Genomic DNA, 13,695 nt, shown 5'->3' with positions numbered 1-13,695 from the left:
TATGAAAGCGATCAGTATATTGAGCAACATATTTTAAGCAAACATCGGAACCCGGGCTGCCTTTTGCCGATAGTGAATTAAGGTATTGCTTCGCCGGCCCTTGTATTTTTGAGTTTTGCAGCACACACAGCTCATATAAACAATGCTGTCACAGTTGAACATGTACATAGTACACGATGAACTCAAAACATGTTTGCTATTCTCGCTTTTGCTCGCACAGATAATAAGTTTGCTTTGATTATGGTTTCTTCTAATTAAGAAAACGAAGGTTCACACTGCCAGTGTAGACCTTCAACCAATCATACTACGATTGTTATACAACTCGCCTAATGACTTGCACATCAGTGTTGATTGTTGTGTTGCAAGTAGTAACGAAGCCATTTGTCTCCTCACATCCATGGAGCAACTGCAATCTCACAAAGTAGGCCTTTAATTGAGGACAAATATTAAAATCAATCGTGTAGCTCACATCAGAAATCTCTTCACACGAACAATCTTGAGCCGGGACTTCTCGGGCCATTTAGCCACACGGTCACAAGCTTGTCTGACGTCATCATCGCGATGCAACGTGAGGAATATCGTTTAGATTTGATGTAATTATGTCATTACGATGACTGACTTGTGGCGCACTGGATGGTTGGAATGATTGAGATGGTTTTGTAAATGAGTGCTGGGAACAACCAGAGCCGATATAAAAGGCTGTCTTAAAGGAGATATACATAGACACAGTGAGGGGAGAGAGTGTAAGATACAAGGACTACTTCTATTGCTATAAAAAGATGTCTTGAAGAGATAGACAAGCGGGGACACAGTCAGGGAGAGGGAGAGGAGTGAGGGATACAAGGATTGCTCCAGCCTGACACCTTGGTCGTGAAGACGTAACTGCTTCGCTCATTTGGTATGAGTTTTGCAGCACACTTCATTATCAGCTCATACTGTAGGCACAATGTTGTCACAGTTCAAAATGTGCAAAATACACTGATCTCATAACTCGATGTGCTCAGTTGGTTCTCGCAATTGCACATAATTATAAGGAAAGGATTGAGAGATGCACAAGGACTGCTTCTATCAGTCTGGTACCCTAACCATGTGGACGTAGGGTCAGCTTATTGAGTTTTGCAGTACATTATCAACTCATATTAGGAGCATTGTCACAGTTCAAAATGTACAATCGCTGAACTCATAACTCTCTGTTCTTTTTTGCTGTTCTCGCTGTTGCACGTAGGAGGGAAAGAGTTAGAGATATACAAGGACTGCTTCTGTTAGCCTGACACCTTAGTTGTGAAAGTGTTTATTACGGAGCACCATTGAAGCACAAGAAGGACACGCCGTCGACTTGCCGCTTTAAGCCGCGACTCTCGTTTCTGGAGCACAGAGGGGAGATTGAGTGAAACGCAATACACCATTATTGAGGAGATTCTTTCTTAACATAATTGTGAGAGGTTCAAGGAACAGACAGTGATGTGGTTCAAATGAACATATTCAAATGAACACAGGTGTAGAAGAAGAAAACAAGGTTGGGTAGAATTTTCTCAAGAACTCTTATCGATAGAAATGACAATGTAGGCCATTGTTATAATAATTACGCTGGATCATATAATGTAAGTTGCACTGCGCCGCATCGAGCCAGCCTCGCTGCATTGAACTGTATCCTTCTACAGTGGAAATTTAAGTTAACATCATCGTTTTAGGAAAACCAAACTGCTTTACACCCTCCAGATTCATTTGAATATTATTTATCAAATCCGTTTGACGAATGAGGAAAAAAGAAGACGGTTCATGTTTTATCAGTGATATTATGTACACGTTTATTCTGGAAGCAACGGCAGTGTGCAGCTCTTCAAACACTGTAGAGTGCCTAAACTTTGACAATATTTCGCGGTGATCTCTCACAGGGATTGCACCGAGTGTTCGGATCGAAGCTGATCAAATTGTCCAAGATAAATTACCAATCCTGCAAGTGCATATTTGTGCTGCTTCGCCGCAACAAATCAAGCAATCAGGGTGGAAAAGCTGCCTTGAATGCGTCATTTACAATTCGTGGACATCGTGACAGGGATTTGCATTACAGTCGTTACCATGGAAGGATCTTACAATATCACCCCGGACCTAAATTCGACACCGTCCATCCGACCGACCAGCGGCCCCCCTCCACCGGTATCAGTTGCCGCCGTGACCATCATTCTCCTCGTCATCGTGACGGGAGTTCTCGGTAACATCTTGGTCTGTCTTGCCGTCACACAGTTCAAAAATCTTCGCAGTGTGGCCAACTATTTCGTGGTGTCTCTGGCCATGGCCGATCTACTAGTCTGCACCGCCATCATGCCGTTTGCCCTGTACCTTGAGATCACCGGCGGGAAGTGGTACCTCCACCAGGCTCTGTGCCGGGTCTGGACGGCTCTGGACGTCATGCTCTCAACATCCTCAATCTTTCACCTCTGTGCCATTTCTGTGGATCGTTTCAGCGCCATCACGGCACCAATTAAGTACGTTGCGAAGAGAACAAGAAACATGGCCTTCAGCCGCATTGCTCTTGTGTGGCTTCTGTCCTCATTCGTTTCCGGTCCTGCTCTATTCCTGACACTCGTTGATGAGAACATGTCTTGCATTGTCTCTGTGAACGCCACCGTGTATGCAGTATGCTCCTCCGTGTTCTCATTCTACATCCCTTGCCTGGTGATACTCGTGGTGTACTTTAAGATCTACGACGCTGCCAAGAGGCGAGCGAGGCGGGCCATCGGACCAGCCCCGGTGAGAACCGTCTCAAAAACACCCCAAGTCACGCCGAACAAGTTTAGTCCGGACGGCAGTCACGGTGTTGAGGCAGGTCCGAGCAGTGCCAACGGGAAGGCGGCCCCTCCTGTGAACCCCCTGGCTAGGCGACCCGGACTCCGACTAGAGGGTGTTGACTCCGTAGCGGACATGCTATCCACCAGAGCCAAAGCCCAGTCGCGGATCTCCCTAGTGCACGAGAGGAGAGCAGCCCGTACCATCGGCATTGTTGTCGGTGCCTTCATAGTCTGCTGGCTTCCATTCTTCACACTGCACAGTATTTTCAACCCTCTATGCTCATCCAGCCTTATGCCGTGTGAGGTTGTGCCAACACTTTACCGCGTCTTCACATGGGTTGGGTGGTGCAACTCCACCCTAAACCCCATCATCTATACCGTGTTTAATGATGAATTTCGCCAGGCGTTCCACAAAATTTTACGGTGTAGGCGAAGTCGATAGAGAACTGATCTTGTAACAGGGTTCACACAAATAGTAACTAAAACATTTTTAAAAAGAGCAATAGGTGAAAGGTTTTATTTCCGCGGTGAACAACATTGGAATGGAGGTGTGCAATCACTCACACCATGTAATTATTTCTTAAAGCCATCGCTGGCTTGCTTGCAACGCCACTCACTACTTAGAGAGCCACCACGGGTTGTGATGTCTTGCCACCAATAGAGGTTGGGATTTTAGTTCAAAATTTCCACCGTTGTACCTCAATAATAATGTGCTAAAAACTCACATTTTTCGAAATTATTCTTGAAAACAAGAATGTTAAAATGTTTGAATACAATTCATAGATAGCAACAAAATGTATAATCCAAGCAACAACAGAAACTTCACCAACAAAAACAACAGCAGCAAAACAAACTGACGTGAAAAGAAAGCCGTCTATGGCAAGGAGTGACACAACAATTTGGCTGGCGAACCGTAATTAGCAGGTATTTATACAGTAATATTTGTCATTGCAAGCTTCGTTTCACTTCCATTGATACGGTTGGATTGTTCCCTGAATGACAGAAACCATTTATCCAGATCAAACATAAAGTATTTGTTTAGCGATGTACTTGAAATGAACAATTAATTGGCGTCAAAATGTTGATGCAGCAAGAGTTCCGCATTCCGACGTTGCATCCGGACCCAATCAATCTAAAGGAGTTCCGATGTTGGGCATGAAACCACCCGGTCATGAACCATTGGTCTTCAAATACAGCTGGGCCGTATCAAAAATTGCAGATATGATGATAGCTTAGACTATGGCTGTTGCTATAGGGTGTTGCTAAGGACGTTATATGCAATGTACAATGACGAAGCGATACTCGGATGAAACCTGGATCCACTTTCATAAAAACTTTTAGCATTGCCATTCGAAAACCAGTTGTCAGCCAAAATTTCATTAAGTTCACAATGTTTGTTTGTTTGTTTGTTTGTTTGTTTGTTTTTGGGTTTTTTTTTTTTTTTTTTTTGGGGGGGGGGTGTTTTTTCTTGTTCAAGCAGTATTTTCTGCTCAGCAGTTTTATGAAATTGGGCCTTGCAAATTAGTGCAACAAATTGGTTGCAGAAGTGTAAGAGGGAGGGACTATGTCAAGTTATTTTGTGATCGATATAAACAATTTCCAACAGATTGATTCCTCATTGTGAGAAGGGAAACAGACAAGTCTCCAGCTTTTGTTGAATGCACTTTAGCTGCCTTTCAATAACTGACCCATAACTTAAGTTTGCGACACTGTTCATACAAGGAATGGATAACCAAACTCCCAAATCATGTATGATCGATCGGTTCGGGGAGCATGCACTGTTAATAAATGACCATGAGTTAAAGATAGACAGGCAATCGACAACAGTGCATTCATAACATATTGAAACAAAACTAAAAACAAAACCCGAATGTTGAGTTCAACGTAATGGTATTGTGTTGTAAATTTGTACAACGGCAAACTCGCTATCAATCTTTCAAAGCTGATAGATGCACTATTCTTTAGTATAGTACCGTTTCTTTTTATATAAATAATTATCTTTGACTGAACTAGTAACGTCGGTATTAATTTTTATTGAGTGATGATATTCGTGAAAATTGACCTGACAATTACGTCAATATTTGTGACTATACTTTAATATTGCGACTATCGCGTTGATATTTCAGACATGCTGATCGTAATATTAAACGTAACATCGAGATGACTTTATGAATTCCGACCTCTGGATCGAATTTTGTGAAACCATGACGTGGTAAATTACGTCATCATTTATACAAACGAAGTGAAACAAGCTTGCATCTATGGTACATAAACACAATGGTACCTAAACATGTTTGAAGCTACATGGCTAGCTATAAACATATTTTCAAAGAATATTTTCTTTGAACACGTTTTGACAGAATAGGCTATTTCAAAACGAAAACGTACAAAAGCTCAAGCTGGAACAAGTCCCAACACAAAACAACTTAAAGTACATATGTATTCGGAGTGTGCGATAGGCCAGACACCATCATATTTTTATTTAGGCAATTTAAACTAATTATACTAACAATTAATCAAAATGTCATGCCATATAATTGTATTACACTTAGAAAACATTTAGAGTCGATGGGTGTTCAGCAGTTTGAACTACTTGTCCCGATCATAATTTTAATATTAGCGATGCATGCATGACATGCTCTGAAATCGCCCCATTAAATTTTTAAATGTTGTTAGTGACAAAGATTGATATGAAAAAGTGAATTATGTACTGTACTGTCCGTTGCATGCTCGTGCGCGTTCCTCGTGCGCGTTCCTCGCAATGGAAGGATGGAGAGGGACCGTATAATTAAAGGCACTGGAATGTTGGTAATATTGTCAAAGACCAGCGATCCCACTTGGTGAATCCCAACATATGCATAAAATAACAAACTTGTGAAAAAAATTACAGAAAAACACTCTTGTTGCACAAGTTTGTGTGCTTTAAGAAGCTGAAAAATGGCTTGAGGCCTGAAGTATTTTAATGATTTTTTAAGTGAGAAAGGACGTCTTCCTCAGATGTACACTGTGCCTTGAAATCAACTCGTGTACAGTGAAACAATGCATCACAATGAACCCAAGGTTTATACTTTCTTAATAAGCCTTCCCTGCTGTGGAAGCAATTTCATCCAATGATTGCATTATTATTCCAGACATTCATCTACTAATTACCCCCTAGCTAGCTAGCCATTCATTACTGTATGAAAGTCACGGGGGTTATGTCCAATAGTTTACAAAACAAAGTGAGCATTTGTATGGTTTCATTTTAAGGGTGCGATCTGTACTGGACTCAATGCAGCCAAGTGAAAACCTTACAATATTAGACGCATCCCCAGCCGGTACCATAACAAGTCTTGGTAAAAGACGTTACTGAGGCTATTGCTAAGATAGACTGTTGCCAATGTCGTTCTGGGCGTTAACGCACGTCACGTGAGGACCAAGCCACAGGGATAAACACAGCCATTGCGAGGTACTTTCCGTCAGAGAACGCACTAATGATAAGATTGATATATTTTACAATCCCTCCAACTTTTCTAGCTATGGCACTGATATTGATTGCTTTTAACCTCTAAAACATAATAACTCTTAACAACACCAAGATCGAGGAAACCAAGTACAGAATGAGATTACAGAAGTCTGAATCTATGATCCATGCCTACGCTATGAACAATCCAAAAGGAACACTTGCACTTACTTGTCACTGTGAATGGGGCTTCAAGAGACCATAGCGCCACCCAGTTTGTGTACCGCGAAGACACAGCTCTGCCCCGGATAACCTGACTAGCGCCCTCCATTGACAAACATCCATCTGTTAAATAAAAACGAATACAAAACTAGTTGCATTTTTTTTTTTTTTTATAAAGGTAGGTCATCTTTTGTTTTTCTGTCAACGTAATTCACAGTGTAGATGCAACTCGTCACACTGCGAGTTGTGTTATGTCCAATCCCCCTTCAATGTTATCCTAATTGTTTATCCCTCCAGGTTAATATTTTGTTAAAATATTATCATTCCCATATTTCCAAAGTTTGCGATGACAAGGTCTATTTCCTGTTCCAAACACCAACTAGTATGGAATCCACGCAACGATGGGACTGTAGTTGTCGACCCCGTTTCCACATCTCCGCACAACTTAGTTTGTAGATCTCCAAACTCTAAACAGTATTGACATTACGCGGCTGGAGACCACTTGTTTAAAACATCTTCTCTCTACTTGGATAAATACTCAGACACCGAACTGGAAAGTGTTTGGACAAGTTTGTCCCGTCCCAAGCACGTTTGTTTACCGAAGGATTTTTGTGTTGGACTCTGTAAAAACAGAGATTTTTAAGAGTGAGGGATTTACGTGTGCAATTACGGAAACGTGAGAAAGTTGCGTTATGCGACACGAAGGTGAATGTGTTATGCACCGCTTGTTATTGGCTTGCCATGGTTTATGTAAATTGTACTTCGTGCATGCGCACTAACAACATCGCTAAATACCATAGAGTCGTGCATTTTCGAAAGGGGTAGCATTTTTTGGAGACATTGCCTAAAATCTGGAGCGTTTATGTCCAAGCAGTAACAATAATCCGTAATTGAAATACACAATGTGAGAATCGTTTCATGTGGGAATATTTCTCAGATCGAATCTTTTTGAATCCCTCTGAAATCACATTCCTCTAAAGGCCAATTTTTCTTGATATCATGAGCTGCAGTCCTTTTGAAATGAAACATGAACACTTTAGTTTTAGAATTAAAGCAATCGAACGGTTCCTAAAACCAAAGGTACATACTTTACTTTTAACAGTGAGTGTCTCGATTTTGATAGTTACTGACCTTTATCATGACGATAACTTCTTCGTCGCGTGTTCAGTGGGCTTTTTAGCGTCAATGAATTCGTATTCTACGTTTACACATTGGGGATCAGACTATATGCTGCCCTCCATTCTCGGTTTGGTTCCATAGATTGTTAACACTCTGGAAAAAAAGAGAAGGCACATTGCCAACAGTTGATTAAAGGGAAGGTATACGCTTGGTAATCGCTTTTGAAATGAATGGCAAAAGAAACTTTTTGATTAGAAGCCTACATTCAGCTTTAAAAAGTATAAATTATTTTGAGAAAATTTCACTTCGTAGTAATATTGTTATATAATAAGATGCAAGATCTAATACTGAGAAGCGTTACTGTCAGTAACGTTTCGTTTAAATAGGACTGAAATAACTGATAGGATGTAAAAAGAATACCCTGCCTTTAAACTTATTTGCCATTCAAAACGCCATCTGTTGACTAAACCATCAACCATTTTGTACCACTGTGTGAGGAAGTTGAGTAAAATAATCAAACAATTACCCAGAAGCCTCGAGGATGGCAGGCTTTATTTGTGTTGTTCTTTTTTACAGGAATGTGAAAAGTTCTTGGCGACGAGTATGTTCTTTATCCTTGTGGGTGCAATGCAATATCTTGTTAAACAGGACATCATTGGCAATTTGAAGCGAACGGGGAAACGTATACCCATCTAAATGGTACCCTCCTCCAGCATTCAGTAACAGAAAAAGCAAATTGAATAGTTTTCATCCCTAAAGAATAAGCTTCTGGCATCACGAAAGTCCCCCAAGAGAGAATGTCTTCAATCCTTAAAAACTCGCTCCCGAAAATGTCATTACATGAGTCAATATTTGCACAGCCCCCTGCCTCATTAACCTACATACGAGATATTCGATTGGCATCGAAGTGGGGCTAGTGGTGTCGATTTACAGGACGATGGGGCAAGACGAGAATGAAGGGGGTATATTTGGTAATAAAGGGGGGTAAGTGGAGGGTCAACCCTAACCCGTGGACTCTTTTTATTGCATGTCTGCGCCCACCTCATGTGGTTGTTAGCTCTCACATTGAAGATATCGCTTGATATTAATTTCAGTCTACTGCCCAAATATTAAGGTTTATTTTAAGCATCGACCGATTATTGTACTTGGTCTAGCTGAAACTTATAAGATAACAATTTAATAATCTAGCCGCAGTAGCTGATGCTCAATTGCCAGCAGGTCCTGGCCATTCGGGTCGTGGCTGTGCCAAGGCTGTATAGCGCCCTCTTGGGCAGGGAAATAACTCGGATTTTGAATGCAGAGTTTCGCGTCATGTTCGGTGATAAATTAAAACTATCATTTTGGCTCAAAGGAACTTTTTACGAAACGACTCAGCTACTGATTTCGGCGCCATTAGGAATAGTGTCTTTTGCAACTTTTGCAACGCAATCTTTGTTTCGTACACGATAACGAAAGTAAACGAAAAAATGTACAAATATTTATAACAAATATTGGGGCCCATCTTCGCTCATAACTATTGTCAATATTGGAGGTTTACCCTTTCATTGAAATTACGTTGTATTTCTAAATACTGTTTTACATGCAGCTTGTCTTGTGTTTTAAATAATTATTGGTGTAAAACGCATTGTGGGATCTGTGATCCTCAGTGCGCAATATAAATTCTGTTTAAAAAATTAAAAAACACCAACAAACAAAATATAGCTACAAGCTTAGTTACTCCGAAAGACACATCGTGGCTCCGAGCAATTTGACCAGTAAAATGTGACAAGCAGCAGGACGGACTCTTATCACTTTTGTGTTTCCTCACGAGTCCGTAGTTCCGGTCGACAACCTCCGAGAGGCGTGACAATCTCGTCCTTTACGACGGGTAAGTCGTGACCGTAGACCCCCTGGGCAATGGAGGCTCCTCTCGGTGCTACTCGCCAAACACCGAGGTGTGCCTCTTGAGCGTCATTTAAGGCCTCTGGTTTGCAGACACACTGTTCAATGTACAGACAAAAAAGACTATGTGCTTTGTAGGTATACGTCCATAGCCATCTACACGGTAGTCTACTTACAAAAGGACCCCGCATTACACAGAGAGCTAAAAATGTAAGGACTTCGTACGTTTTTCCTGATCCAGTTTTCCCTTTTTGGAAAGGGGGTTGTCGATTTGTTTCTGACACTTGGTGCAGGGTGCTGTTGATAACATGAAATTAAGAAAAAGTCACGAGAACCTCAACCAGATTATTATTACTCATTTTTTGTTATCACGAGTATTCACGATTCGGAATGCCTGCACCCGGCGCCCTCTGTCGACAAACAATTTATGTCCATGCGCTTCGCATGGATTCAGTTTATCTGTGAGAACTCCGAGGTCTTCACATAATTTGTTGACAGATTGGCATCCCAGTACGGTCTTGCTGCAGGTGTTTGCAGTTGACTGCTGCTGTGCAACTATTTTCAGAGCAAAACAGAAAAACGACAATCCTGCTCTCTGTTAACAGTCGTCAGTCATTTCTGCGTAATCACCACTGATTAATTGAAGATGTCCCTTTAAATGCATCAGACACAACTCATCTTGGTTAATGATGTAAAAGACCAGTCTTCTCACTTGGTGTATCCCAACCTATGCATAAAATAACAAACCTGTGAACATTGGAGCTCAATAAGTCATCGCAGTTGCAAGAGAACAATGAAAGGAAAAACTCCCTTGTTGCAAGGCTTAACGCCTGAAGACTTTTAATAATTTTTAAATGAGAAGTGACCCCTTTCTCAAAAACCACTTCACAGAGGGCCTTTAAAAAACAAGAAGGTTCTATGATGCAGTTGCCATCCACACTTTAAGGAAGTATACACCTTCAGTAATGTGTTTCGCTAATTTCCTCAAAATATCCCATCTAAAGGAGTGAATGAATAATTTGCGGCTAAAAGGATCACGACACCCGAGCTCCACACGACACGGAAAACAATTACCCCGCGACCACGCACGCACTGCACCCGCTAATCTTGCGCAGTCTTTGGCAGATGCCGCTCCTAGATAACAAAAGAGGGGTGCCTGAATTTAATTATCCAACCTTAATTAGCCACTGTCACGAAGCAAATCTATAAGGAGAGATAAGGGAATACACTAGGAATCAAAATCTATTTGGAGTCGCCTGAAATTCTGGTTCAAATACCGGTAGATTTTCAGATCAAGCGTTCAAATTTGCCTGCCTCCCCAGAGTTACATACGGTGACATACCGTCCATTTATTCATATACAATTCTCTACACCTCGAAACATTGCAAAGGACATTTCCACCCACATCTAAACTAAAATAACGTTACAATCCCACTGGAACATTGAAGAAGGAACCCAGTCGAGAGTTTTACGCTAGGGGAAAGGTAGTCCATCAAGGGTTTAACAATATGAACTTCTCAAAAATGATTTCCAGTTATACTTTTGATTTGTTTAAGGCAATCTTTAATATTCTAAAAAAAATAATAAATCTTCAAATTAGTTCAACCTAACCCACCACGACAACCGATAAAAATAGTTTAATTGTTGCAACAATCGAGTATTTTTTATTAAACCATTTCAGCCCTAGGATTATGTATTTTGCAACCAGCCTATAGTATTTTGTAATTGTAGACGAACGGTGCATTCAAGAACTAAAAATACCAAAGTTCATCTCCGTCCAGCGTTCTAGATGATGAAGTTTCAATCTATTACCCTAGATAGCGTTTTGTTCTAGGTATTTCGTAAGTAATAAAGTGAGGTGAACTTTGTTCGCACGCGACCAAACCCCTGGAGATAAACACTCTATTTACACCAATGTTTATACGTTGCGTTGAAACAATAAACACTCTATTTACACCAACACTTACGTTCAATTGAAACAACAATGGTTTTCATTCCGTAGAATATTGACAAAGACAACAATATTGCCGAAATTCAGTTTATCTTTTCACAGAGTATGTCATATTTTGTTCTTCTTCTGCTGAAGATTTTTTCTGCAGCTTTCTACACAAACAAGTCAGCCACGAGGAGAAATTGTCTCTGGAGTATTAATTATAAACACCAATCCCGTGCAGCTGCCGAGATTCTTTTAGCGTATTCATTTCTCAAGCACAAGGAATAACCGATGTCGGTGGGGAATAAGCTCAGAATGTTAATTCCTGGTTCATCCATCAGCCACAGCGAGATAGTTGGGGGAAAGTCCCCTAAGGCTGTGGCGCGAAAACTGGTTGTTTTATCCCGCGAAATGGGAATTACCTAAGAGTTATCTGCATTCGGTTAAGCAGAAAGAAGGGCCCTGTGCATAGACTACCGACTTGATGGTAAAAGCTGAGTCATTTTTATCTAACCCCAGAAAGAAAAAAAAAACACGAGAAACGGACGAGCGAGATCGCCTTGTCTAGTGTGATGTTTTTCTCTCTGTACGCCCGATACATACATATCACCATCCCGACCCCCCACCCCCACAAAAAAAGACCAAAAAAAGAAAAGGAAAAGTGGACAAAAAAGCTAAGCAAAAGATGACAAACTAATGTCTACTCCTACACATCACTTTCTCCACGGTGCTAAATTTCTCAAAGTAACACTTCATACCGCCCCGTTAACAGGCTGAACCCCGCCGTGGGGTCAGCCTATCTAGTATACTAATAGTAGGTTTATTCAGCGCTTCTTAACGCCACCCCAAAAACAGTTCTCATGCGAACCATGGGACCACTTGTGGGCCTCATGTAATTTCATGAATTTTTGTTGGGTCCGGACACTTTCCCCTGTCACCATTCTCACTCCGCTGTATCAAGTATGGGGGTCGATAACACATGCTTACCCCTTGGGAGCTAACTAGAGCACTTCAAGGAGGGGAAGTATAAGTTAAAAAGGACAACAGAATAATTACGTCAAACCCTTGTTTACGTATGATTCTTTTCAAAGGCTTTTACTTCTAGTGTGAACGTTGGATAAGAACAACGTGTACGTCATAGATATACGTCCCGTATGAGCAAATTTCGGCATCGTGCAAAATTATCATCTGTCAGTTAATAATCATAAATTGAGCCACATTATTATAATATTGAGATTGTATGCATTCGATACATTGAAATGCAAACTCTGACATGAGCGATTTGGTGCCACAGAATATTTGCATTGTTGGCAGGGGTCGGGTCGTACGCATCTTAAGATGACAGTTTTAACTTTTGTCTGACCTTGGCAGCCGCTGTCCAACCTGTCGGCATTTTGTATTATGTCTAATAATGCAAGAAATATTAATGGTCTGACGTTTTGACCATAGCAGAGCCGATCTCGAAAGCTAAATGACAACACAGTTAACATGAACGTTGGGTTGTCATTTAACCTTCGAGAAAGACTCTGCTACGGTCATTAACTAATTCTTGCATTTATTTCCTCGGTCATTTTCATTTTGGTTGGTAAGTTGTTTGCAACAGCTAACTATATTGTCTCATGAATAAATAATACGACAGGAACTGGAAAGCAATGATGAATCAAAACGCTTTAATTTTCAGAAGATTGCAGCACGTAGTTCTGGCATTTCAAAGAGAGTGTACTGTACGTATTTTTGAAAGAAGTTTTTAAAATTGTGACAGGGGACTTATCTTAAAATTCTAGCGGTTACTTTTATAACTTTTGAGTTCATGTTGAAATTATGATGACAATGTTTAAATTTCCCACATGACCAGTGTAGTATTCCGCTACCGTGAAAGGCCTCTGGATTGTACAAGGCCATTCTTTGTGTTAACGTGGTCTATTTAGCTCAATTGGTCATCGGACTCCCAAGAAAGTAGTGAAAACCCCACGCATGTCTTCAAACTGTTCGCAAGACATCGGGATTTTAGACTCTTGAGATCAAAAAGCAATCAATTATTTGTCTCAATCTCAACAACTAGCATTTCAGGCAAACTATTTTAAGCGAAGTTTTCCACAATTACCGTCTTTCCAAGCTACGTGTAATACGTGGAAATTGATATTTTTGTAGTTCTTCACACCCATGTCGATCGACCGATTGATTGATTTACCCAAGAGTTTCATTTATTTCGCCGAGCAACAATTGATGAAAAAGAACTCCGGACATTCCAAATTATTCGGATGAAACTTTACCCAGACAATTGGAGAGATCCAAGTCCCCATTATACG

The 13,695-nt window shown here is 40.8% G+C and overlaps 2 protein-coding genes across 2 annotated transcripts in view; one reads left to right on the top strand and one right to left on the bottom strand.

Moving 5' to 3' along the window:
• The window catches only part of LOC139940705 (uncharacterized), a 229,869-nt gene that overhangs the window by 19,002 nt on the left and 197,172 nt on the right, over positions 1–13,695 (bottom strand). The window contains exons 8-9 of the mRNA XM_071937072.1: positions 7,585–7,725; positions 6,463–6,576 (exon numbers count right to left, since the gene is read on the bottom strand). Of these exons, the coding sequence (XP_071793173.1) occupies positions 7,672–7,725 (54 nt within the window). The 3' untranslated portion in view covers positions 6,463–6,576; positions 7,585–7,671. The remainder of the gene's footprint in view (positions 1–6,462; positions 6,577–7,584; positions 7,726–13,695) is intronic.
• LOC139940816 (alpha-2Db adrenergic receptor-like) lies at positions 2,080–3,231 on the top strand. Its single transcript, XM_071937200.1, has one exon. It carries the CDS (start codon positions 2,080–2,082, stop codon positions 3,229–3,231), a length of 1,152 nt encoding a protein of 383 aa, XP_071793301.1.

This window comes from Asterias amurensis, chromosome 8, assembly GCF_032118995.1.
Source record: "Asterias amurensis chromosome 8, ASM3211899v1".
Lineage (NCBI taxonomy): Eukaryota > Metazoa > Echinodermata > Asteroidea > Forcipulatida > Asteriidae > Asterias > Asterias amurensis.
This window is presented reverse-complemented; position numbering and strand designations above follow the sequence as displayed.

Coding starts and splice junctions, on each gene's coding strand:
- LOC139940816 (XM_071937200.1), top strand. CDS start 2,080: ATGGAAGGATCTTACAATATCACCCCGGACCTAAATTCGACACCGTCC.